The sequence below is a fragment of the Canis lupus genome, chromosome 15 (assembly GCF_011100685.1).
Source record: "Canis lupus familiaris isolate Mischka breed German Shepherd chromosome 15, alternate assembly UU_Cfam_GSD_1.0, whole genome shotgun sequence".
NCBI classification, from domain to species: Eukaryota; Metazoa; Chordata; class Mammalia; order Carnivora; family Canidae; genus Canis; species Canis lupus.
Window position 1 is genome coordinate 40805001 of NC_049236.1, and position 27530 is coordinate 40832530.

The 27530-nt window shown below is 40.6% G+C and overlaps 1 protein-coding gene across 11 annotated transcripts in view; it reads left to right on the plus strand.

The window, feature by feature from the left end:
- The window catches only part of MYBPC1 (myosin binding protein C1), an 84281-nt gene that overhangs the window by 7068 nt on the left and 49683 nt on the right, over positions 1-27530 (plus strand). For 8 of the 11 annotated variants that reach the window (XM_038558819.1, XM_038558825.1, XM_038558817.1 and 5 more), the window contains exons 2-9: positions 10310-10360; positions 12535-12576; positions 20154-20192; positions 20725-20760; positions 22589-22699; positions 24208-24356; positions 24683-24800; positions 26273-26324. In XM_038558819.1, coding sequence (XP_038414747.1) covers positions 10310-10360; positions 12535-12576; positions 20154-20192; positions 20725-20760; positions 22589-22699; positions 24208-24356; positions 24683-24800; positions 26273-26324 — 598 coding nt within the window. The remainder of the gene's footprint in view (positions 1-10309; positions 10361-12534; positions 12577-20153; positions 20193-20724; positions 20761-22588; positions 22700-24207; positions 24357-24682; positions 24801-26272; positions 26325-27530) is intronic. The other 3 variants (XM_038558820.1, XM_038558826.1, XM_038558823.1) reach the window with 2 other exon arrangements.

Genomic DNA, 27530 nt, shown 5'->3' on the forward strand with positions numbered 1-27530 from the left:
TTCATTATGCATATTAACTAATATTCATTATTAAATGCAGTGACATGAACAAAATGTACTATTCATAGAACATTCTAGACTATTCCAATTCTAGCTGCACCATCTATTGAGTTAGTCACACTCAGTATGCTTTGGCTTCCTCCTCTGTGAAATGTGAATAATAATATTACTTAACCCATTAGGTGTTTGTTCCAAGGAAATAAGATAAATAATGTAAAAAAGCTCAGAACAAGACCTAGCACATAAGAACTTACATATCTTCCTCCTAAAACAGCGAACTCAGAATGCAGTATAAGGTGCTAAATGCCTTCCCCCTTAACGTAAACCTTGAGGGCATTTCCACCTACATGTAACAACTCCTGTAAGGTACATAACAACCCCTGTTCCTCTCAATATTTATTTAATAAGTATTATTAATATTTATAATACATCCCCAAAGAGTTGCTGTTGCTATCCTAGCCATCATGAATATTTCCTTTTTTACTTGTAAATCATCTTAGCTTTCACCCACAGAAGCCCAGATCAAATAAGAGGTCTATGCTGCAGGGCCTCTGTTGTATTCCCATTGAAATAAGTCATGTCCAGGGTCTCCAGTTGTTAAACAGATGAAGATAACTAGTTGTTTCTTCACTGTTCCATGGTGGGAACATAGCCTTTTCCCACTCAGATGAAAGAGTCACCCTGCACAGTTGAACGTGTAACTATATCCACCACCAAAGGTTGAAAGGCTTGGGTTTATGGAACATTAAGATTTCTCTCCCCACCAGGGGTGCTTTTAGCAGGTGGGGGTCTTTCCTCAGGTCTGAGTATTTCTGCGATATTCACATCAAGAACTCTCCATGACCACATATGGATATGATTGACTAAGTGCCACTGCATTTACTGCCGCGGAATTTATTTTTATGACCCCACCTGGCAGCAGGCCTGTCCTTCCTCTATTTTTAAAAGTCACCCAATGTGAGGCCCAGCAATGCCTTGGGGCAAGGCCTTTAGGGGACTTATCTGATAACCACATAACCACATAAAAGCAGTATGATCGTGGTGATGGTCTGCCCAGGAATAGACCCCCAACCCCCGCCCCGCCCCGCCCCGGGAAAGACATAATAAGAGACTAAAAGGGGAGATTGTTAACAATTTGAATCACTTTCACTTGTGACCTGCTTTTTCCTTGTGACCTGCACTAAAATTTTAAACTTCTACAGTTTGAGTAAAGATTTTCCCTACACCAACACCCCTGTCTATGCCACTCCAACCCCCATTTGATTCTTACTTCAAAATACAGTAAGAATCATGCAAAAAGAGACAATTCATCAGATCTTAGTGAAAGACCTTATTTTCACCCAGCCCTGTGTGAACGGTGAGAAGCTCCCTGTTGCTGTGCAATACCAACCCTACTTTAATCCTCTTCCTGTGTGAAATAACATCTGGAAGTTGAAACATGTGCAGTTAGAAAAACATCAGAACAATTTGACTAGAAGGGGGGAAAAGTCCTGTGGGTTCAGGGAAATTCCATCAAGCTGAATAATGAGTCATTGAAAATTTGCATCCTCGATGCACAGTTAGACTTCATCTCTTCAGAACCTTCAAATACAGTCTGGCAATATTCCACCACAGTAAATGAAAATGGATTTAATTGACTGAAGCGTCTGAAACAGCTGGTTTTCTTGGATAGCGATGAATTTATTTTGCTCTTGAGCCTTATTATTTCTACCAATTTGGAAAGAAGCATACCGAAAAATGTAACCTGTTACTCCTGGCTTTTAGAAACAAAGGACTGTTGCATTTAACTTAACTTTGCCTTGAATGATAAATGTCTGTTCGAGTTCCACGTGACATCCTGAGAGCCCAAATTATCTGCTTTTGTATTAAATGGGTTCATGTTATTTGTGTTTTGAACTTGTGTCCAGTTTTCCACAGCTCTCCTGTTTCACCCCTTGCTACAAGTCTGCTGTCTTCTCTCATTATTTTTGTTGGCCAGTACTTGCAGGTGCCCTCTCTTTTCTGTTATTTGCTGTGGACCCCAGGCCAGGTCCTGCACACCGCTGCGTGGGCCTACTTGGTGAAGCGTTTAGAAGCCCCGTGTTTAAGGAAGCACTCACCCTCAGGTGCTGCTGGCACTTGTGAGAGAGAGCTACCTTGAATCTGGCCCAGGCTTGCCTCACCCTGGTCCCAGTCCCCAGGCTGGCTGAGGACCCAGGTGGGCTCTCTTGTGAGTAGAGCACTTGCACTCTTAGTGCACGGGGCTTGAGGAGCTTGACACAAATCCATTTTTCATTTTGGAGACCCTTTTAAGTTGGATGGTAAGCAGCTGTTATCTGGACAAGTGAGGTTGCTAGAGAGCTGAATTCTGAGCAGGGGAGGTGATACTAGGCCTCAGTGTCCTCTCGTCTCTCTTATTATACACACAGGAGAGTAAGTTCTATTTCAGCCCACCAAACCAATTTATGGCTTTTGTTTTGACTGCCTCGTTCATTTTATTAACCAAGGCTAAAGAGTTTTCCTAAATGAGACATATGACGAGAGTTTTTTTTTTTTTTTTTAAAGTTCATGTACAGGGATCCCTGGGTGGCACAGCGGTTTGGCGCCTGCCTTTGGCCCAGGGTGCAATCCTGGAGACCCGGGATTGAATCCCACGTCAGGCTCCCGGTGCATGGAGCCTGCTTCTCCCTCTGCCTGTGTCTTTGCCTCTCTGTCTCTCTGTCTCTCTCTCTCTGTGACTATCATAAATCAATAAAAATTAAAAAAAATTAAAAAAATTAAAAAAATAAAGTTCATGTACACAAAATATTTTTTTAAGAAGGTTTACCGTAAATTCTAAATGTTTCTCAAACTTTTTGGTCTCAGATACATTGGCACTTAGTAATTATTGAGAAACTAAAAAGTGTCTGTTTACACACACTATATCTGTCAATATTTACTATACTAAGAATTAAAATTGATAAATGTTTAAAACATACAAAATACACAGTGCACGTTGTATTAGCTGTCGGAGTGTCGACATCATCACACATTATATATCCTCTGCATATTTATGAGAGAATATGACTGAAAAAGGCAAATAGTGCCTTAACATTATTATGAAAATAGTTTTGACCTTATAGGCTCCCCAGAAAAGCCTCAGGAGCTCTTGAGAATCTCAGACCATAGTTGAAGAATCACTATTATAAATCAGTAAAAAATTGCCTTCAAAAAAAAATGTCAATTTCCTAAATCCCAAAGTATAAGATATCCACATCCATAGCCCATGATGAATAAAATAGAAGACAACTTAACTGTGAAAATGTTCATTTAAACATTAATTTATGCTCAAAATCTACATTCCGATACATAAGGAATACAACCTGCACAAATGCACTGTCATTGTGTTTGCTGATATTTTTTGGTGACACTTATAGTTCGTTTAACCAAAACTTCTCTAAGCATTATTAACACCTCCATGCAAATAATATTTTCTATTAAAGCAGTTTCCATTTTGCTGGGCATATGAGGTCTAGGCTGCATCATGCACCAGAGCCAAACCTCACTATCAACAGTGTATATGCCAGACAGTGTTTAGCTTATTGAACCTAAAAAGAAAGATAATTTGCTACATTACCAAAAGTGACAAAAATAGGAGTTGGCCAGATAGCGCCTCAATCACCACAATGTTTACAGTCTATAAAGCACTCACGTAGACTGTTCAAACCTAGAGTGTGCTTTTGAGAATAAATAATAGGAATAACCTAACAGTCTTCTGCACACCAAATTACCAAAGGATGGCTTTAGCACATTTATTTTATCCAAAAAAGTCACAAAAAGAAAGCCACACAAAAAAATACCTATGATCTTACCACTCAGTGACAACCACTGTTATTCTGTGTTCTTCCTGTCTTTTCCATCCTAGACAGCATATTCACGTGTTGTAATTATGCTCTCCATACTAGCAAGAGGCTAGATTGCATTGCATCTGAGAGCCCATAGAGTATTTTTAAGTAAGTCAAACAGTGTGTTCTATGAGCTAGTGGGCCCATGGGAAGCAGAGAGCTGGGACATTTTTGTCATTTTGGTGTGGAGACCCATACATAGAGAGAGGCAGGCTAATAATGCCTCCTAAGACCAAAGGCTTCTTTCCCCCTTCAATCACTGACCATGGAGCACTTGATCATGGAAAATAGGTTCAGACTGCAGAGGGGAAAGCCAAACCATGTATGGAGCTACTGGGTCCTTGGTCTTCCAGCAGAGCACAGAGGTCACCTATGGGCTGTCTGTTTACTAGTTGCCACCAGTGCCCGTCAGTTAGAGGCCCTGGCACTCGCTGTGCAGGCATGCCATTGGTGGCATACCTGTGCTTTTTACAGTAGGTGCTCATAGGAAAAATCCACCAGAAATAGATCAAGCCCTTTGAATGCATTTCAGTGTCGCAGAGGGAGAGAAAGTCTATCTCTGTGAACCAGAAAGGATCAAAGAACACCCGTCCTTGCCTAATGAGGAAAGGGGTAGCTTTATTTGCTGGTTCAGAATCTAGCTAGTTTTTATGTTGTCCATAAAAATATTTCCTTGGGCTTATTACTTTCTGCATTTCTGAGCTTCTTCTTTTTACTAAAAAGAGGCTTAGCACAGCAACTTATATATCTTTGGTCCATCCTTTCTGTGTGTTTCCTAATCAAGACAACAATGGGGGAGGACGGAAGAGGGAGACAAAAATCTGACTTTATTCACCTGGCAGAAACGTCCTACAAAATTTGCCTTTGGGTTTTGGAAGAAGCCGAAGTATAGCAGAGTCTCTCCTCAGTAAATCGCCTTTTACTCTAAATCTAAAGATTTGGAGAGCTTCCCAAGGCCTGGTGCCTCCTGATGGTTTGGACAGGGCTAAGCTTGTTGACAGTGGAGTTGGCATGGCTGATGGAGAGTTATTTGCTAAGAAATGCAGCCCAGATTTTGAAAGGGGGAATTCCTTAGAAAGGCCAGTGGTGTATCGGCACTGAGGGCCAAAACTCTAGCCTAGTTGCTCTCCTGCCCTTGTTAAGAAATGGTGGGGTTGGATAAGTGCCTCTCAGCGTCCAGCCAGCAGAAGGGTCGCCAATGGGAGACATAGTGTTCCTTGTGGGTAACGCGGATGAAGAAAGCTGCCTTTGGAGTGCCAGTGGATGGGTCTTGATTTCTTGGCAGCAAGGAGAAGGGGCTTTTGTGTGGGTAGGAACAGTCTGCCAGTCAACTATATTTATAGAGCACCTGCTGTGCAGAATTTAAAAAGGAGGAGGAGACGGGCCTTGTCCTCAAGAAGCTTGTGATCAGAGAGGAACAGTCCCCCAAGTACTGTAAACCTTTTACCATTCACAGTCACATTTGAAATGGGACAAGATTAGGAGATATTTAGGGCATAGACTGAGCCTTCTTACTCAACATGTGGGGTGTGTGGACTGGCAGTATCAGTATCACCTGGGGGCCTGTTAGAAATGCAGAAACTTGACCTCTGCCCCAGACCCCCAGAATCAGAATCTGCAGTTGACCAACTCCCTAAGTGATTCATATGCAAACAGCAATTTCTAGAAGGACAATAGAGGTGGTGAGTCTCAAACGTTTTGAGAAAGCAAAGCCTAACATGATAGAAAAGAGTAGTTCATTTACCTGTGAGCTTCTTTTTTTTAATTAAAAAAATTGTTTTAAGATTTTTTATTGACTTGAGAGACTGAAAGCAAAAGAGATCATAGGGGGAAGGGGGAAGCAGACTTCGCACTGTGCAGGAAGCCCGAGGGGGCTCCATCCCAGGACCCCAGGACCAGGACCCGAGCTGAAGGCAGATGCTTAACCAACTGAGCCACCCAGGCGACCCCCCTTCCACCCAAATTTTTTTAAGTGATTTCTACACCCAGTGTCGGGGTTGTGCGTACTCTACCTACTGAGCCAGGAACCTGTGAGCCTGTCAAACACAGACATCTCATCTGAGCCACTGTTATAAGCATCCACTCCTGTGAGATGTATAATGCGTTTATGCTCAGGGAACTCTGGTCGCATGGTTCTTCTTCCTCTAGGCCCCATTCAGCAGGCACTGTGGAAGTCGTTGGGAGGGAGTTATTGTTGCAGAGGCAACTAATGCGTCTGGGGAACGTGCAAGTGGCTCTTAGAGGAAGGGGTGAAGCTGGGCCAGTGGTGCTTGTGGGTAACAGACATGCCTTGGGGTGAGAGATGCGCGAGAAGTTCCCTTAAGCCTTGGGTGCTATGCTGCAATTGTGCATTTTCAGGCCGGGTCCTTCACTGCTTGGCCTTCACCGTTCCAGATGCCCCATTTCTCCAGGCCTAGGACAACCAGCATTTTCTGTCCCAGAGAACCAAAGACTCTGGAGAGTTCATCGTTTTATCCTCTCTGCCCTACCAGGATTTACTGATTCCCTAGTCACTGTGTTTTCCATTGTTCAAGCTCAGCAATGCATGTGAACATCATCAACACCAATTATTATTACTATTTTACAGTGGGAGAGCAAGGGGCCTACCTCCTCTGTTTCCTCACCCCTACCTCAGCTCCAAGCCTGTTCTAACACGATGCAGCCCCACACTTAGGGCTAAGGCAAATCCCTAGCGAGATAAGGGTGCAGCTCTCACTGGGTGTGTCAGAGCAAAATGATGATGAGCCAAGGGCTCTTAAGATAGGTCATGCTGTTATTTCCCCTGCATAGATGAGGCCCTGAGGCACATTCCTCAGGGCCTCCTTAGAGATAGGAGAACACCCACAGGAAGTTGGGTGGCCATGGCAGTAAGACCAACCAATTCACTAGGAAGAATGGAGGGATATTTTTCAAAAGTCCATCAACCCACTTGTGCTTCCACAAGTATGAAAGCTGAGCAAGGGAAGTACAGCTCCAGGTAGCAGAGCCCAAGGTCAGGGCGGCGGGGAGGCAGACCTGGGGCAGAGCTGTGGAGCCTCCACGAGCCTCCGTTACCATCTGCAAAGTGGGTTTAATTAAAGCACTGGCTTCAGAAAGTTGTAAGGATTATAAGACATTAACAGACACTACGTCCTCCACGCAGTGGGAGCCTATACATGGTTATTACTTGCTTATTCCTCCACTGGCTAAAAAGTGACAAGGTTTCTATGATTTTAAGAAGGAAAAGTTTTGGCTCTTCCAGTATTGGGCAGATGTGCATTTTCCTACTTTCACTTCCTGCAAACATTCTAATAACATCAGCATTAATATCCTGTAATATTTCTATAGTTCTGACTATAGTACAGTTGGCTGCTAATGATTGAAGTTCTGTGGATTTGTTGGAAGTTGAACTAAGCCCTTTAAATTTTCATTTTTCTTTGATTTGGGGGCATTTGCATAGAACACGGTGCTCCAAACACCATGGAAATGGGTGATTCATGTTCAGATCACATTTACAGTTTCAGTACCCAAAATATTTCTCTTTTATTCTTTTGATTCTAATCTTTTGGATTAGATTTAATCTTTTGGATTCTAATCTTGGCCTTACTTCCAAAATAAGACTTTAAGTAACCACAGTTTCCCTTACAAAAATGGGCTTTTGTTTACCTAGATGTTGAGAAAGCATGGGCGATGTGATAGTACTTACACGATCATCAATGAAGTCTTCTGATTTTTTTTAATCTATTCAGTATGGATTTAATGGGTTTTCAACAACAAAATGAGGTATTAGGGAAATAGGAAAGGAATGAAAGATCCCTGTCCTTGTTCCATTGAGAGGGAAAATAAACATAGATATACTGAGAAAAATGGAAAGTAATTTTAAAATAATTAGTGAATAAAAGGTGTATTATCATGTGGTCCAGAATGCCAAGAGAATAAGGGAGGGGAACAGAAGGGAAAATTAGCTCTGGGAGTGCTCCGAGAATTGTCAAAAAGATAGACCAAGACTGACAACACAATGGTAGTAGTTATTGCTGCAAATTATAAAGATCTGTCTACCTGCAGGCCCTGTGCTTGCACTTTACATACATTAACATCTTGTTGTTATTTCGCATATGGTGACACCAAGGCCCATAGAGATGAAGGGATTGCCTGGGATCACACCACTAATAAGGCCTAGAGTCAGGATTCTAACTGAGGTCTACCTGATGCAGTCACATTCAGGGAATAAACAAAAGGTCTGTCAGGGAAAAGATCATCACTCTTTATTCAACAGGTCAGAAGTTGAATCAAGAAACCAGATGTAGAACAGAGGGGGGAACCATGGTGCACTAAAGGGGAGGGAAGGAGGACGTGCCTACTGGTGATGGCAAAGAGTGTAGACCTCACCAAACAGATCCCAGAGACCCTCTCTGGTAGAATATTGGGATGAAACACAGTGATCCCTGCAGCTGTGGGGAAAAGAGAGTAGAGCGCGGAGAACTTCGTCTGCAGGGAGAGCCAGGAAGAGGTCTCTGGGCATTAGGCAATGACGACCCCATCCAAGAGAGTACGCCAAAGAAGTTGGCTTCTTGCTCTCGGTGTCCTGATATTTGTGTGCCACAGCAGCTCACCCCAAGCCAGGAGGTCAACATGAGATTTACATTTCTGCACTCAGATCTCTGAAGATAAAGTACTTTGACTTAGGGTTTTGTCTCCTGGTGGACGCTAGCACTGCAGATCCTTGTCGAAGTGGTGAAGAACCTAACACATTTCCCTCGAGGCTATCCGGGGGCCACTTGTTTCACCGTGTCTTCTATCTACATTGCATCCTACCACATTGCCTTCCACCAGAACAGTGGGTGTGTTCTCTCCTTTGGTTTTATATTTTTCTCCCTCCTTAGTAAGTAGTAACATATTTATGGTCATCTGAAGGAAAAGGGCTTTCTTTTTTTTTTTTTTAAGTTGGAGTTTAGACTGAGCACAAAAAAATTAGTGATATAAGAAGATGCTGTGGCCTCCCAACAGCCCCATGTCGCTCTTTTCTTGATTTCTACTGGGGTGCAGTCCACTTGTTCTTCGATGCTCATTCCAGCCTGCCTAGACTACATGTAGTGATGACCTTTGGGCCACACTGATGAGTTGTCATTCTCTTTGCTTGGAAAGAGCCATTTGTGGAGAATACAAGTAAAACATCCTAGATCTGAACAGAGATGAAGCCCCTGGGATCCCAGGTGCTTATAGAATAAAAATTTTCTTTGATATTCACCAAGCAGGAAGTGAGTTTAAGAGAGATCAACATCATTAGCTGCCTCTTCCTGCCCTGGAGTAGGAGACGCTGATTCATACACACGTCACTTAATTCCCAGTTCAGGGGATCCAGGGGGATGCCACGGGGAAAAGTCCATGCCTTTGGGTCAGGGGCTATGCCTGTAGCTACTTTGACATAGTGTACTCATTAGCACAAGTTCCTTTAAAACAACTCATGGCCAGACTGCTCTATATTCCTGGATATCCAAGCCAGGAATAAAACCTCAAAATGAAAACTCAAAAAGTTGAATAAGTGTAAGTAGAAGTTGACTTCAGGGGGCATCTGGGTGGCTCAGTCAGCTATGCTTCTGAATCTTGATTTTGGTTCAGATCATGACCTCAGGGTTGTGAGATTGAGCCCCACATCAGGCTCTGTGCCTGCATGGAGCCTGCTTGAGATTCTTTCTCCCTCTGCCCCTCCTCCTCGCTCTCTCTCTCAAATGAATGAATGAATGAATGAATAAATAAATAAATAAATAAATAAATAAATAAATAAATAAATAAAAAGGAAAGAACTCTACTCCAGGTATGTGCACTCCCAGAAACGACTGGGAGAGGGGTTAATTCTGTTTCCCAATGAGCCATGGTTTGCCTTGTGGTAGAAGGAGACTCTGCAGAGCCCAGGGACTTTGGTTGCGTCACCATTTGGGACATATGTCTCAGGAGGGCAGGATGATGTCAGAGACACTTGCTTTTTGGGGAAAGCGGGCTCTCCTTTACCAAGACCATCTTCACTGTAGGTTATATGGAATGTGAGCCCTGGAGGTCTGAAGGCACATACATGCTCCTCACAGCGTCTCTTCTCATCCTCTTTGCAATCCGTGCATATAGGAAAGGTGTCCTGTCCACTTTTCCAGAAGCGGAAAACAGGCTCCATGCCATTAAGTACTCAGTCTGCTGTCTGGGGATAAGTAACTGCCAAAGACCCCCTGAATCCCCAATTTACCTATGCTCCGTCAGTAGCCCTTGGGAAGTTCTAGAATACCATTTAGATCCTCGTGTCACACCATACCTCCAAAGGCAGTGTGTGCTGGCTGCAGGTTGATGCTTGTGCTGCTCCACCCCTCTCGTTAGTGCACAGGTGTTGGCCCTGGAGTGGCAGTAGCCTGGGGCTGGGGAAGGTAGCTGCTGTCTGTGAGAAGCGAGACTAACACTTCCACTATTCATTTCATTTCTAGAAAATGAAGTGTCTGCCCCGGCCCCAGTTCCACCCCCACCTCCAGCCCCAGGTGAGTAAAAACACCGTTTCATGTGCTTGGGCTGCAAATACAAAACGTCCATCCCAGCATGATCTGCCTCCACTGGAGCTGTGAGTTTTAACCTAACTCCTATGGAGAGGTTGGATGAGCACAGTTTCAATGAGTTTACAGTAATAGTAGTAGTAGTAGTAGTAGTAGTAGTAGTAGTAGTAGTAGTAGTAATACACTGTGTTTATGTGGTCCCCTCATGTTGATCTGATTTGGATGGCATGTCATATACTCACGACACCCTCCTAGCTATGCCAAAGTGTTATGTCCCTGTTGTAGCATCACAGAGGATGAAGGAGGTAAAGGCTTCACAGCACTTTCTCACATAGAGCTAAAGGCAAACGAAGCCCACACCTTTGTTGTGAGAGGAGGAAATGCATCCCCCCTCAGCCTGGAGGATGAGCAGCCTCCTGCCCATGGAAACTATGTCACCATCAAGCACCTTGAATGAGAAATGGTTTCCCAACAGTTTGGTGGCCTCTGAGGCTCCCTCCTCCCGTCTTAGGACCCTGTTGTCCACCAGGTGGCAACAAAAACACAGGAGTGCAGAGTTCTCCTGCCCTCATTGGAAGATTGAGGTAAGGCCTGGGGATGTGGGCATCACTACTTCACAGGACAGGTGAAGCCTGCTTGCATGTTGACACAGACCTAAGGAAAAGAACAGGATTGGAATTCTAAGCAGAACACATTTGTCTGGATTCAGTTTGCTTGCAACCAAGTAGAAAATAGAATACAATCTGGAGAACAACCCGATATAATACAACCATTAGACTGAAACACAGGACAACACCACGAGAACCTCACGAGGCAGTCTGTGACCTAGCGAAGGTTTCTTTGGTTGACAATATGGTGTGAAGGGAGGGGTGAAAGGCCACTGCAGACCATGGTCCAGGTGAAGGCAAGAAACAAATAGGCCTCAGTCGCTGGTGATTTTTTTGTATGGCAATTGATGAGGAGATTATGAAGCTCTCCATCCTGGACATCATTTTCAGGAGGGCGCTTTGAGAAATCTGGCCATTCCCAGGAGCCCCTTTGTCCAGCTAAGGACACTGGATTCACAGCTCAAGAAACCATTAAATCCAATAATATTGCTAGAGATGGTGAGGCAGGCTCAGTACCATGTGAGTTCAAATAGGGACAAGCTCAGTTTAGTTTTCTTTCAGCCAGTATAGACGTGGGACATTCTTCTTAGGATGTTCTTCTTTGGGATGTTTGCTCCTTGCACATACAGAGTTATTTTGGACAGTATGAGTGCACTGAAACCCCACAGGCCACTATAGACATAACCTTTCCCTTCTGCTCTTCAGATCAGTTGCCGTCACTGGGCCCCTCTGGAGTTTCCCCTATGACGGCGTAGGCATATTCCATATCCATCGTATAATACTGACCTCCTGCTTCTAAAACAACTCTCCTACCAAACTTTACTAAGTAAGTTATTAGTTAACCAAGAATCAGACCTTTGTTCATCAGTACAAGAAAGAGAATTCATGCTTGAAATAATTATTTTCTTATGTATGTCCCAAGTCATACACTGTTTGCAGGTACCTAAGTTAATATGACTCTGGACAGAGAGGAGCAAGCTAGATGGTCTGTCTCAGTTGACAAAATCGGGTGTTACTGCTCTTGTGTTGCACTTTTTGCCACTCAGCTCAACCTAGGAGATTAGTACGTGCACCAAAGTATTTTCCTTGAAGCTACTTTACAGTTACAGATTTTATACCCTCACTCGTTATTATAATATTATTGAGAAGTCCAAACAATTGGGGTCATTACCTGGTTCAAACTTCCTTAAAAAGTCAGTCCCTTTTGGGGTCTAAACATGAAGTGACCTACATCTTATACTTGCTTCCACACCAGCGTGTTTAACACAGTCCCAGCATAGCAAAGCATATGTTGACAAAATCTGTACTGCATGTTTCTCTGTACTTTTTTCAAAATGATCAGATTTATTAATTGCTTTTATTAAAAGTTTAATGTGATTTTACATTATCATTCTCAAATTCATAACTCACGTACAGCATGAATATGTAGCATCATTTGTGACCTGTTCTGTTGTCATTAATTTTTTCTCTCCCACCCTCCATCCCATTACTCATCACACACTGAAATGCTTTCTTTAAGACGCTTTTAAAAATGTGCTTGTACTTTCCACACAGAACCAAATAAAGAGAAGGAGGCCGGAACTACGCCAGCAAAAGGTGAGTTGCAGGGAGGGACCATGAGGCTGAATACAACAAAATTAGAAGCAGAAAGAGGTCAGTAATGATCTTTTGTTTCTGTAGTTTAGAGTTCTTCATTTGCATCTTATCTGTGTCAGCAAAATGAATGAATCAGTTTTCAGGAGACCCTTTTCTTTTCTTTTCTTTTCTTTTCTTTTTTTCTTTTCTTTTCTTTTCTTACTTTTCTTTTCTTTTCTTTCTTTTCTTTTCTTTTCTTTTCTTTTCTTTCTTTTCTTTTCTTTCTTTTCTTTTCTTTTCTTTTCTTTTTCTTTTTTCTTCTCTTTTCTTTTCTTTTCTTTTCAAGATTTTATTTATTTATTAATGAGAGACAGAGAGAGAGGTAGAGACACAGGCAGAGGGAGAAGCAGGCTCCATGCAGGGAGCCTGACGTGGGACTCGATCCCGGGATTCCGGGATCACGCCCTGGGCTGAAGGCAGATGCTCAACCACTGAGCCACCCAGGCGTCCCAGGAGACCCTTTTCTAAAAGAAAAACAACAATGATAAAAATATCACAAGCACTTGTTGAGATGCCCACAAATTAATTGGTAGTTTCCAAGTTACGGGCATGGAAAGGAAAAGAGGTGTTCGGTCTTTGGGTTGTTATGCAAATTTGGAAAGCTATCTGGATGACAGGTATATATATTTTTTTAACGAACTGTTTTTGTGTTACTGTGTGAACTGTGCCAGGTCTCAGCAGTAACTTTGAAGGTGAGCATATCATTTGGTAGCTCTATGTATTTGTGTAGACTTACATGATAGTTTATATATATATATTGACGATACAACCGTAAGCAAATATTATGCGGCTCCTTGTTGAATGGGAAGCTCATTCATCACTGTAATATTATTATTCCATTTGTACTTTATATGGAAATAGTCCAGTCTGAGGAAATGATGAATCTTCTCACATACTGCTGGGATCTGTGAAACATTCACTGCTTTGTCTCCCTGTGGAGGAAGTCATTAAGCAGGTTTTTACAGAGGTAAACTTGAAGGTCCTGCTTCTATGTTTGCATCATCATTCTTAAGAGTTCATCTTTTATTTGTGCATTGAATCACATAGTTTGAATTTTGGAATAACCAGTTATTTCCTGACTGCAATAAGATGTTTCTCTTTGTTTTGGATGCTACTCAAAATCATGCCGAGTATTTCTCTGTTCTTACTACATCATATTTCATTATCTGATTCCTGTGATTATTGTCTCCTATACATTAGTAAAATACTTTTTTTTCTTTCTTTCAGTACATTGGACCTCTTTTCTTCAGCTCACTTGAACTTATGGTCTCATAAATGAACACATAATGTTAGTACACTCACTTTGTCCTTGACCTTCAGTGGCTCCCGTGGATAGTAACATGAATACAAATCCTGGCCACATGGGCTACAGTCTAAAGGTTATTTGCTTATGGAATTCAGACAGTTCAAACTCCTAGAACTCCTTCCATGAGATGGGTTCAAGGATGTTTAGACTTCCTGGCTGAAGCTATTGTAACATTATTCTCTACAAGGCCAATGGCATACACCTCTGTTTCCAAATTTGGAAAGGTAGTTGGACCCGGCTGTAAGGCTCAACTAACAAAGTTGATGATATAATCCCAGAGGGCAAGCTGTCAGCATTTAAACAAAGCCCGCTCCTGACCCTTAATGTGAAAAGTCATCATGTTGTATTTGTATGCTTAAATGAGAAAATGGTTAAAATCAACCAGTCAACCAATCAACAAAAACTCTTTTCTACACACAGAACAGAGTAGGATGAGAGAGCAAGGCCGAATGACTCGGGCATCCTGAAGTTAACAGCACTTTTTCTGACATTTGCGAAAGTTAAGCAAGGCCATGGCCACATGTAGTCACATGTCCAGCCACATAAACTGCCATGTTTGTATTTGCTCTACAAGACAAGAAAGCAAATCGGGCTATGATAGAAAGTGATATCCCTAAATAAAGGAGGTCAGAGGTTGGAAGGACTGATACACAGTCCTCTTCAACTATTACTTTCATCAAGGACAGGGAAATTTCAAAGAAAATGCTCAAGTAGAAGGTAGATACACTACTCACAGCTGTATGCATTGCCCTGGTTGAGAAAGAAGGCTTGCGTGAGCAAAACCAAGATTGACAGGTGCAACAGGACCTTTCCTCCAGCCCTGACCAATGTCCCTCCCTGCCCTTCAGCCTCCCCCAGCCCTCAGGCTATTTCATTGTTCTTTTTTTTTTAATATAAATTTATTTTTTATTGGTGTTCAATTTGCCAACATATAGAATAACACCCAGTGCTCATCCATGTCATTGTTCTTTAGCCAGTCAATTCAGGTTCCATTCCTCGGTGCCGCTTAGTTCACTTTCATCTGCCCTTCCTCTTCCTGATTTCCCTTGGACCTGTTGCCTCTGTTGCTAAATCGCTCTTTTCTCCACTTACTCACCTAGTAGTGGTTCACTCCTTTCCCAAAGAGGTTGTACATTTTTTGACAGTCAGGTACCATGTCTTAACACCTCTTTGGTTCCCTTAGCTCACCTCTTGCACTGTTTGGCAGAGAGCTGCATGTAGCAAATTCCTAATAAATGCTTGTAGAACGAATGATTGAATTTCCAGGTGGGCTTAGCTGTGAATCATATGGACAGCAGTCAGCTAGATAGATTTTTTATCCCATTCTCTATGTTTGCTGGGCAGGAGCATGACTATCTCATGCATACTCTTAGTCAATGAGACTCAGGATAAGATACCTGTGCTGTGCTTTCTGAGTGTTCTTCCTCAGAACAGATGGATGCTTTTTACTCTAAGGCCAACTCACTTAAAATGATTGAAATGGTCATGCCTGGATATTAGTACATTTTCAGCACCTGAATTAGTCATCTATCGAATTCTTTGAAGTATATTCAATTAATAGCCCCAAGACTGTCACCAGTAAGAACATTATTCACAGCAATGTAGCTTTAATGTTGTCCTCGGATTGCCTGAGTCTTTCTGCAGCAATCTGGAAATGTCCTAAAAAAAATTATTTTTATAGCTGGAGGATGTTGTTTGGTTCCTCTGTCAATCTTATAAGTAGTGTTTGTGGTTAGATTTGCCAACTTTTTCACATTTACTAAGGGTCTCTGTCTGGGAAATAGCTGATTTCCCAGGAAGGGGTTTTAATATGTGTTTCATTTGCTTGCTTATCTCTGGAGTTGTCCATCCAGCTGCCTTGCTCCCTTGTACTGCCAACTTTGTCCTGGAATTGAAACAATAGAGATGACAACATGGAAGTGTGTATAACCAAACAGCAATACCAGAAATTAGATGTACAAATTTCTTCTAGAGTAATCATACCGGGGAGCAATGTCCTTATAAAAACCATACTGATGGCTTAGAATTCCTCCAGAATAAATCAGGTGGCCAATCAATGGAGCACTAAGTATAAGTTCTCCTTTTCTATATGTTCAGGAAGACCAAAGATCTGTCTTTTATTTCAATGTCCATTTATTCAGCAAGTTTTCACTCAGTGTTGTCACGGAGAGCCATGTGTAGAGAGCTATGTGGGTGATCAAGTGGGATCATACTTTTTTTTTTTTTTGTCAGCCAACCTTGGTACATGTGAATACAGGGTAATGGGATTGGGTCTCTTCTTTACCTTAACAATTGGAGGTTCAAAACTGGTCTTGAGAGTGCTTCCAGATGTGTCAGAGCATTAGAATCAGACATTACTTTGAAGATTAGGATTCATTTTGATGCTAACTTCTGACATTAAAATTTTTCTTTGTTTTTGCATCTTAATAGCTTATAGTCTAGATTTTTTTTAAGATTTATTTACTTATTCAGATTAAGAGAGAGAGAGAGAGAGAGGCAGAGACACAGAGGGAGAAGCAGGTTCCATGCAGGGAGCCCGATGTGGGACTCAATCCCGGGTCTCCAGGATCACACTCCCGGCTGCAGGCGGCGCTAAACCGCTGCGCCACCGGGGCTGCCCGATAGTTTATAGTCTTATCTATACTTTGGTAAGCCCAACTGGGATATTTACTGCCTTTTTAAATTTTTCTTCCAGAAAAAAATATTTGACTTTGGTAATCACTGCAAGTTAATAAAGACTTATTTTCTTTTTCCAGGCATTAACATTAGTATTACTGCATAAACAATCGTGAATGAAACTCGTGCCTATTAAAGATCTCACATAACATGATGTGAAGAGTCTTTCATTTGGCCCAAATGTGGGTGGCAGATGAGGAAGTGAATCAGCAGAAGCTCCAGCAAGTTTTCTCCTAAATGATATGATTTTTTTTTAATTAAAAGAATGATTAAACTTTTTTCTTCATTTAGATCCCTTTCCTGCAATAACATTATTCTGGTGCTTTTTACTCACATGCTAAATTTTTTTTTGAGCAGTTTTACCTTTAGGTATCAGACAACCAACCATCTAATGAGCTTTCTCTACACTTTATAGTTACATTACTTCTTCATAATGATCTTTGTTAAAAGCTAATATTACCATACTTTTCAATTCTGTGACACAACCGTTATAAGTTGCAGCATTGGTTTAATAAATTTGGAGGAGAAAAAAACTCATCAAAATGATATATTTACTGTAGGATGAATCCTGATTTTAGAAGCATCAAGGTATGGAGACATGTGCCTTTTCATTAAGAAAGTATGAGAAATTAATCAGATGCCTCCAAACATGATGAATTCATGTTAGCCATTGGTGCTATTGCCTTCCATATGTGGTTGTTGTTACTGCTGTTGTTATTTTGGTCATGGGAGCCAATATTTTCCACAACTGATTTCTCTGCTTGAGGATTCAGAGCTTGGTCACAATCAAACAAGGTATTATTGTATCAGCAGTTACTTGAGGCTTGTTGAGAATCACATATATTTTATGTGCTTTTTGGTCTTTCCAAGAATCTCATCAATTGTCCCAAGTTTGTATGACTTAAAAAACTAATTAAGAAAGGCAACTTAAATAGACTATATGTTGAAGTTTTCTTTTATGCCAAAGAGAGTATATGAGATCATAAGAATCTATATAGTCTACTATCTCTGCAGTTCTTTCCTGGCATTCCAGATTTTATGTGTGCCCCCCTAAAATCTCAGGCTTGCATTATGATACTGAGTTTCTTCTCTACTTTCCAGGCCTTCTTCTCTGGGAACTTCAGTCATTTAAAGAATCATGTTTATGTTTTTACAAATGCCATTTTTCCATGACTCAAAGACAAGTAAAATTCTGCTTTGGAAAATTTCTCTTCCATGAGCTCAGGGAGATAGTCTGCAGCTCTGGTCTGAGGTCTTCAGATATGCTATATTCTAAAGAGCCAAAACCAGATGTTTAATCATCATTGTAGTCACTTTTAAATAGAATGAATTTAATGACTCACATATTGTATTGTTTCCTTTTATTTGAAAATATTCTTTGTATGATGCCATGTCTTTCCTATATGTGTTGTTCAATTAGGCACAACCCAGAAGAGCTGGATATTCAGTTTCCCTTCTAACAATAGTCGCTGTTTTCCCTCCATAAATAAGAACAATTAGACCTTTTATTCTCATCCAATTGAACCAAATGCAAGCAGGCAACTTTTCAAGAATTTAAGGTCAGGATCCAATATCTTAACTCCATTTCCCAATCCAATGGGATGCCAGGACCAAAGCTACTTTTGAAAGGGGGAAATAAAAAACTTTGCCCCTGGCCAATTATATTTCCTAGCACTTTAGTAAATTTGAAAGTATATGTATAATGAATCACCAGTTGAGAAGTAATTGCTGTTTGGAAGTGATTTTGGATCATCAGAGTATCATTTCATGACACCTTGAAGCACTGCAGCTGCCTTAATAGTTTAAAATAATTGTGCATGTCGCTCTAAAAGTTTTTTGTTTAGAGTTTTTATTTAAATTCTAGTTAGTTTAACATATAGAATAATATTGGTTTCAAGAGCAGGATTCAGAGATTCATCACTTCCATCTAACACCCAGTGCTTATCAAAACAGTGCCCTCCTTAATGCCCATCGTCCATTTAATTCACCTGGCCCTGCCCACCTCCCTCTATCATTTAGTGTGCTCTGAAACTACTCACCCATCAAATTTTTGCTTAACAGGTGGGTTCTCTTTTCATTTTTGTTTTATGAAAGTATGTAAATACTCTTTTCTCAATCATTTTGCGTTCCAAACAACCAACTCAATTCACTATGCATAGTGCACAAAGCAAACAAGCAACCACAAACCCCGTGTAAAATGAAGTATTCATTTGACTCAAAATGGTTCCAGCCTCTAGTTTACATATCATAAAGGAACTCCTTTACAGGATTTGGTTGAGGTTTAAAACTTTTTCAAGAATTTTGACAGGACTTTAAATCAAGATTCCTTACACATTTCAGTAAATAAAAGCCTCTGAATAGGTTCCAAGAATAAAATGCTAAATATGGAATTAAATACATGGCATTTAATTATTTTGTTAAAAAATAATAAAACATTCTTGGTTGGTCGTTTTAGAAAAGAAATTTCAGGCTAGTAAATAATCTTTGTAGTAAATATTCTAACAGATTATTTAAAAATGTGCTATTTTACCTCTTGTTGGGAATTTTTAAAAGCACTTTAAATTTAACAGCTGTGTTTTCTGTATCCTGTCTTATATAGTCATATTGGTTTGTGGTATGAAATTCACAATTATTCTAGCATTTTAAGTACAACCATTATTATTATTATTATTCACACTAACATTAATTTTTTTCTAACATTAATTTTTATGCTTTGGGAAAGGAGAGGCAGAGATTCAGGTGATGCCAAATGCCTATTTAAGTATCTAAAGTTGTAAAGACACTTTAAAACTCAGACATTTTAGAAAAGAAGAATATGCGGTGCGTCTGCACATAAATTCTATAAGGCATATTTTGAATTTTGCAAATATGCGTTCATAAAGATAAAAAAAATATACAGCATTGACCAACACCAATATAATCATGGGAAAATGCTTTCAAAGTTCCAAAGTAAATATTAGTAAATTTAGCAAGTATGAAAAATTGATTTTCTCTTAGTCAAGGTAATGTTGGTAATGCTTCCCTTTGTCTCCTAAATATGAAAGGGGAATTAATCACAAGGTTTTCAGGAGCAGGAGAGAATGAGTTCTCATTCATTTATGCTTTTCCACGTCTCGTTCAAATGACTGTGGCATATGAATTATGCCTGACATTGATTTTAGTTATAAAGTAAGAACTTGAAAACATCTCTACTGTTACCAAAAAAAAAAAAAAAAAAAAAAAAAAAAAATCTCTACTGTTGACTTTGTCAAGGCTTGATTTTTAACATAGATTTTCTTCTAACATACAATCACATGAAATGTTTGTGCAGAGTTCCATTTCTCCATCTACACTTTCACTGGGTTTCTCTATTCCCTCAACTCATTTATTTATTTCTTTCTCTCTTTGGTCTGAAATATTGAATTTAACCTTTCAGGTACTGAGTCTTCTAAGGCTGACTCCTCAGTTCAAAGTATTTTGTGTTTTCTTCTCTTTTTTTCCAGCTTTCTTTTTTTCACAGGATACTCAGGACAAAGTCCTTTCCTTCTTGACTTTTTGCTCCCATTTCTTGTTTCAGATGAAGAGGAAGCCTCCCCACCTAGCGCCGTGCCTCCAGGTTAGGACCATTCCAACCCCTTACCCTACATTGTAACTTATTGTTAATTGACAGTAAAGAAAAAGAAAAGGTAGAGAACCTTGATAAGACAATGTTTTGCCCTTGCCAACACCAGGAGGGAAAAACTTGACTTTAATGATGATTTTTTTTTTTTTCACAAAACGAGAAATTTATTTATTTATTTATTTATTTATTTATTTATTTATTTATTTATGAAGTAAATAAGATTAGTCGATCTTCGATATAAATTTTAGGGACAAAAATGTTTGTCTTCCATTTCCACCTATATGCCCTTATTCCCTGTTCTTTAGATATTTGAATTCTTTTATTTTATTATTCTTTCTTAAGTAAGACACATACGTTTTATAGATGCTTTCATAGTTGAAGTTCTACTGATTTTTCTATCCAAGCTGACATCTAGCTCTTTCTATCATGGGGAAAGACGGGGTTTGGGGGAATCCAAGAAGGTTGAAGTCAGCTCTCCATTTTCACTCCTTGCCCATGTATCATCCAAATCACGCTTTCCTTTCAGGTGTGGGTAGTCGGGCCCTGGAAAGAAAAGATTCAGGTGAGCACTCTCCTGGAGCAAGGCATCCCGACCCCATCCTAATCTAGTCACTAATGACCTCATTTCTTGAAGCTGTTTTGATTCTAATCTTTGTTTTATTCCGTTTGTAGCCTTTTTAGCGATCTTTCATTATGTATCCTCTTACAAGAAAACTAATGTATTGAGAAATAATTAATTTTGCATGACACACACTCACACACAAATTCAGGAATTTAACCACATATACCACAGATTTATGGTGATTAGAGCTATCAATTTTAGCAGTTAGCAAATACACAGGGATTAAGAAACTAAAAACCTCCATTTTGGGTATGTGCTAAAGTTGGAGAATAATTCACATTTCCATAGACCTTTATTATATTTCAGAAAGACCTTGAAATGCATCTTGTCAGCCAGCAATCACTGCAATTTTGTGAGGTCATTCATTCATTCAGCAAATTTGTGTTGAGGACCTACTACAATCCTACTGTGCCTTATGGGCCAGGCACTTTTTTAAAAAGATTTTATTTGTTTATTAATGAGAGACAGAGAGAGAGAGAGGCAGAGACAAAGATAGAGGGAGAAGTAGGCTCCCTGCAGGGAGCCCGATATGGGACTCAATTCCAGGACCCCGGGATCATGCCCTGAGTGGAAGGCAGGCACTCAACCACTGAGCCACCCAAGCATCCCAGGGGCCAGGCACTTTTGCAGGTACTTGTAGGTATAAAAAGGATGCAAACAATACAAGTTCTTTCCCCTGGGTTACAAATATGAGTGCCCACATTCATCATTACTGTGAGTGTCACAGACATACACACACACACCACCCTTCCCCCCATACACCAACACGTATGTAACTATGTGTCTACGTTGTATGACTTCATTGTGAAAATGATGATCTCCATGGATAGCATGATTGATACATGAAAACTAAAATAACTAAATGTACATTTCCCTCTTTTCAAGAAACATTAACAGAGGGTTGGCACCCATGCATTTTTTTCCAGTTACTAAGTGGCTGAAACTGAATGTCTCTCCGTTTAGCTCTTGAAGACAGAGGGGATGTCTACTGTTCTCTCTCCTGCCGTCCTCACTGGAGTTGACTACTGATTAATACCAGCTAAGCTCCTGGAGTGCATCCTAGAAAATGAAAATAAGCTTCATTTTCAGCTTCTCTCTTTTCACGGGAAAGCCTCAGAGAGTTGATGTTTCTTTTTTTCCATTCCTCCCCTCTTGCAGGATGCACTTAGTGTTTTTGAACTTTGTGCCTGCAGGTCATGATCCGTTCCTTAACTGTCGAGCTATGGCCTCATTTAAACAGCCCTCATGGAATTATCTGATCGCATAACGGCAAGGAATCTAGAAATACCAGGCCAGCTTTAGGTGTCTGACTTTTCCCAGTTGACCAGCAAAGTGACTCATCACTTTAGTCTTTTCCAGTTGTGTTGTACCCATGCGACACGTTACAGACATACCCCTGACATGACATGGTACTGCCTTAGTGTACCTGCCACCATCATGTGCCTGCTAGGACACAGGAAGGATGGGGAAACAAAGCAACCATGGCTGCCAACACACACAGAGTAACAACTTACCTGAAAAGTTTCATGATTTCTAGGAGTAGAAAATGGTCTTTATCCCATCATGAAAGAGGCAACCCTGTAAGAACGGGACTCTGTCACTATATGGATGGCTGCAGGGGCGATGGATGGAAAGAATGAGGTTATATTTACCCAGGTTTATTAGACAAAGAAAAGCTTCACTGTTGATGAGGACAGCACCCCAGGTAAGTCTGCCTAAGAGAAATGTGTCCCCGAAATGATCTTTTTTCCTCCTTTCTGCTCCTTAGAGTGGTCTCTTGGCGAATCACCTGCTGGAGAGGAACAAGACAAGCAGAATGCCAATTCCCAGTTGTCCACCCTGTTTGTGGAAAAGCCTCAAACGGGATCGGTGAAAGTTGGTGAGTGCCAAGCATTAAATCCTGCTTTTCTTTTTAGATGGAAGTGAAATTCACGTCACATAAAATTTACCATTTTAAAGTCAATAACCAGCAGCTCTCAGTGTTACACAACCAGCATCTTGATCTAGTTCCCAAATATTTTCATCACCCCAAACAGCAACCAGGTACCCCACTATCCCATTACATCCCACCCCCCGCTCCCAGCCCCTGGCAACCACTGATTTCTTTGTCTCTGTGGATTTCCCTATTCTGTATATTTGGTCTAAATAGGATCATACAATACACGACCTTTTGTGTCTGGCTCCTCTCCCTTACCATAGAGTTTTTGAGGCCCCTCCAAGCTGTAGCATGAATCAGTACTTCATTCGTTTTCATGGCTGGCTACTATTCTGTTGTAGTCATATACTAAATCTTGTTTTTTATAACCTGAAAAGGAGAGTGACAGCTAGCATCTCAGTGACTTTTAGCACATAGTAGCTGAGCGCCTGGACCCTGGAGCCAGGTTGGGTTCACATCAGTTTCCTCATCTGTAAAATGGGGACGGTCCCTATGAAGTACTTTGAATAGCACCTGGCGTATCTCAGAGCTGTGAGTCAGAGTTTGCTGTCATCATGACATGTTCATCCCGTAAGATGGTTACAAATCTGTGCACATGCTATATGATGATGGGTAGTATCTCAGAGGAAACAAGTGGGACAGAGGGCTCAACTTTGGAGATATCATTCAAAAAACAGTGCTTGCGCACCTCCTGCTTTAGGTGCTGTGCTGAACACTGAGTATAACATGTGCACCTTCAGAACATACAATCTTAATGGGAAGAACACACAACAGGAAATCAAACAAACAGATAATTACAAAAGCCAAGTGCCATGAAGGAAATAAACAGGGTGGTAAGTTAGAGAGGACTTAGGGGTCTGGGAATTTTGATGAAATAAATTTTTATGAGGAATATGTTGTGAGGAGAACAAATAAGCACATAGCTGACTGATCATATCCTAAATTACTTCTTTCAGTTCTAGAATATAGGAGCACACCGCATGTAGATGGAAATATTTGCTCCCTGGTGTTTCTGGAAGACATCAAAGTGCTGGGCTAGAGTTTTAATGTCCTTGGGACCCAATCAATCAATACAAATTGATAGGTTTATTTCTAAAAGGTTAGCTTCATTTAGTCATATTTAGTCATGTAAGTCCAGACTTCCCATCATCTTATCTAATAAAAAGGATGGAAAAATCCATACATTCGTGAAGCTTTCCATTTTTATTTCATGTATACATGATAAAGCCAAACAGCAACTAGCTCCACTGGTTGACCTGTTTCTCCTTTTCTGCCTCAGAAACCTCAAAAGCAGAACAAGTTGGAGTATCCAAAGAACTCCTAGGGCATGCATTAAAAAAAATCAGGGCACAATGTCATACCATAGTCTGTACTGTGCAATCCTCTGTAACTCCTTCCCAAACAAATGGCAATTTTGAAGCCACAGTCTGAATCACTTGTGCTTTCTCTAGGTGAAAATATCACCTTTATAGCCAAAGTCAAGGCTGAAGATCTTCTTAGAAAACCCACCATCAAATGGTTCAAAGGGAAATGGATGGACCTGGCCAGCAAAGCTGGGAAGCACCTCCAGCTGAAGGAAACCTTTGAAAGGCAAACTCGGGTATGACCCTTAAGTCCTGGGGCATGGCTGGGTCATTCCTTCTGTACGGAGTAAAGGTCACTGTCAGGGTCAGCTTTGAGAGATTTCAGTCCCAGAAAATTCTCTAGAGTTACCATCCCTAGTGTCGACATTCAGGCAATTGTCCCTGCTGTGCCAGGAGCTAGGGAGCACATTGGCCCCTCCTATGTTGAGAACGCTGGGCTGGAATGCCCGGATATAGACAGAACTCTAAGCTAATACTGAGGAATTTGAAAACCATCCAAACATGGTAGGTTCTTTCGGTCTGCAAGGTGGGGTTAAAATATGCTGGATGCATTTCATTGCAGATGTACACATTCGAGATGCAGATCATCAAGGCCAAAGAGAACTATGCGGGAAACTACAGGTGCGAGGTCACCTACAAGGATAAGTTTGACAGCTGCACATTCGATCTTGAAGTACACGGTAAGAGAGTCTTCTTGTCTGGATAGATGTGGGTTTTTTCATGGCATGTGAGGGGATAGAGGAGGAGAAGGTCACTTGACACTACGAGATTTTGAAAATAAAGTTTTCTTTCAGACTGTGTGTTTCTGATTGTGGTAGTATCATCAAGCCCACTGAGTTACATTGCTATTAAGCAATTTTAAAATGGAATTTCAGGGATTTTATTGCTAAGTATCTCTTCTCCATGCTATCTATATTTCCTCAACTTCCCAGATAAGGGCTGATGCCATTTATTTTTCTTCTACTGAACATAACTGTTTCCTTGGGTCCACTTATTCCCACCTGAGTTTGGGGATAAGTTCATACAATACAAGGATGTCCAGGATTCCCAGATGGCCGAAAAGTAGTGTAGAAGAGAAGGATTTCTCTTATAAGGACCAATGTCAGATGGGGAAGTTCTTCATCCATAGGTTCTGTGTAGTGCTCAGAGTGAATTTAATAGGAATAAATATAAAGATGTACATGTAGATTGGGGTCGGGGGGAGCACTTCTATAAGAACACAAAGAGAAAGTTGACTTGACAGCAAAGATCATAAATTTAAGGTGAGTCCAAAGTATGGTAAAGCTACAAGAAACAGAGTTGGTGTAATTTAATGCTGAGCCATTACAAGGTATAGGATCTAGGTTTAGGAAATAACACTAGTCTCTGCAACCTGGTACTCATTCCACATGTGGAGTGATGTCTGTGGCCATGGGCACCATACATCAATCTGGACCTCCTCTGGAGTGGTGCCCGGTAGGATGAAGAAGGCAGAAACTACATCCCAGGCAGCTGAATGTGGTGTGAAAGAGGCCAGGCATGCACAACTTATAAACAGGGGAAGTGCTGTCACACAAGAGTATTTCAGACAAATTAGAGTCTAAAGGTAGGAATTAGGAGGAGGTGAATTTTTTGTATTAATTTTAGCATGAGCTCTTTCATTAAAGTTCTGTAAACAGCCTGGGAAAAGTGAGATCCCCCCATTTCAAGAGACATCAAATGAAGGCTGGGTGATCCTGGAGGTGCTGTGGAGATTTCTGTGTTGAGTGGGAATCTGGTGCCTAGATGTGCCTCTTCAGCCTGGCCAGGCATCTCTGAGAATCACCTGAAGGGCTGTTGAAGAGTATTGATTTCTTGGTGCCTGTCCCTGATCTGGTGAATCCAAATCTCCAACAAGGAGACCAAGAAGCTGATTTTTTTTAAGTTCTTCAGGTGATTCTAGTGGGAATGACAACCGGATACAGTAGCTCCTGCAGCCCCACATTGATTCTGTGTGAGGGAGGACGAGGTATGATACCTCAGCGGCTCAGCCATCTGGAGCAGAGCCATCCCCCAGCCCTTCTTTACCTGGCATTCCTTACATCTGAAGAATCGTCCACAGCCTGCAAAGGAACTGAGCACAAAATTGCCTATGTAATGGTTATTTATTTTATTGTTTTCTTTCCTTTCTTAGAATCTACCGGGACTACTCCAAACATTGACATCAGATCTGCTTTCAAGAGAAGGTAACTTTGAAAGGGGAATGTAGGTAGCTTTTATATAATGTGCAAGTGGAGGGTTTTTCAAACCACACATTCCCTTCCTCTGCACTCTGTATTCCAAAGCAAGCACCTCTTCACAGTAGCCAAACATGCTGTGTGCCCAAAGGTTAGTGGTCTAGAAAAGCCATAGGTTTAACATCAAATCAAGCATATACTGACAATTTTAGAATATTCTTGTCAGAGTGAGGCTCCTATTTTTTCAGGTTTTACAGTTGCCTTATAAAAACATACTCTTAATGTCTTCACATGTGGCTCTTTCTTAATTGCATTATTTTCCACCAGATGATCAAGAAAGCTGTATAATAATATAACATCAGTTAAGTCATGTCAGAAAACTTTTATCCTAAGTGCTTTTTCATTTAGAAATGACATGGAGCTACTGAACCATGTATCCAGAAAATCACAATTAAGTAGCTACTTATCGAAGTTAGCGCTATTTAAATATGGGATTGTTAGATGAAAGACTACTAGGTCTGCTAGAATAACAAACACTGCAGAAAGACGAAATATAGATACCTATTTGATTTGTTTTGCAATTGCCAAGGCTGAAAAATGGGGGGCGAAGGGACAAAGAAGAAAAATGAAAAAAAAAATCGAGTATGACACATGTAACTAGCCCCTTCCTGAATTATTTTACTCTCTGCACTTAATTTTTCCTAATGTTAGTTCATTTGCGACAGCAAATGTTTTGCTCTTCTTAAGACTGAATCCACTTAGTTTTGATGAATAAGGAAAGTTATTCCAAACTATCATAGAGCAATGATTTAATCCATTAATAAAAGGTACATTTCTCTCCTAAAATGAAAGTTTTAATGGCTTTAAATGTATGTAGTATTACCTGATCAATTGGTATTTTTTAAAGTCATAACCTTAATCCCTCTTACTTTCCTTCCACCTTCTCTTCATGCCATGTTCAGCAAATATGTATGATCCAATAATATACTCATCCAATGTACAAGCATATTCTAACACAGGGAGATGTAATCTACTAAATTTTTTTTATTTGAAAGAATGCAAATGGGTTTACTTCAAAAGTCTTCTCTAAATACCTGCTATTAAAGAAATTTTGAAATCACATTATTTGAGTTTACTTCTTACAAACTTATGTGATACACACGCTGTTTTTTAAACCTGCAGACTCTTTTCTTAGAAACCATAACTAACATTTGT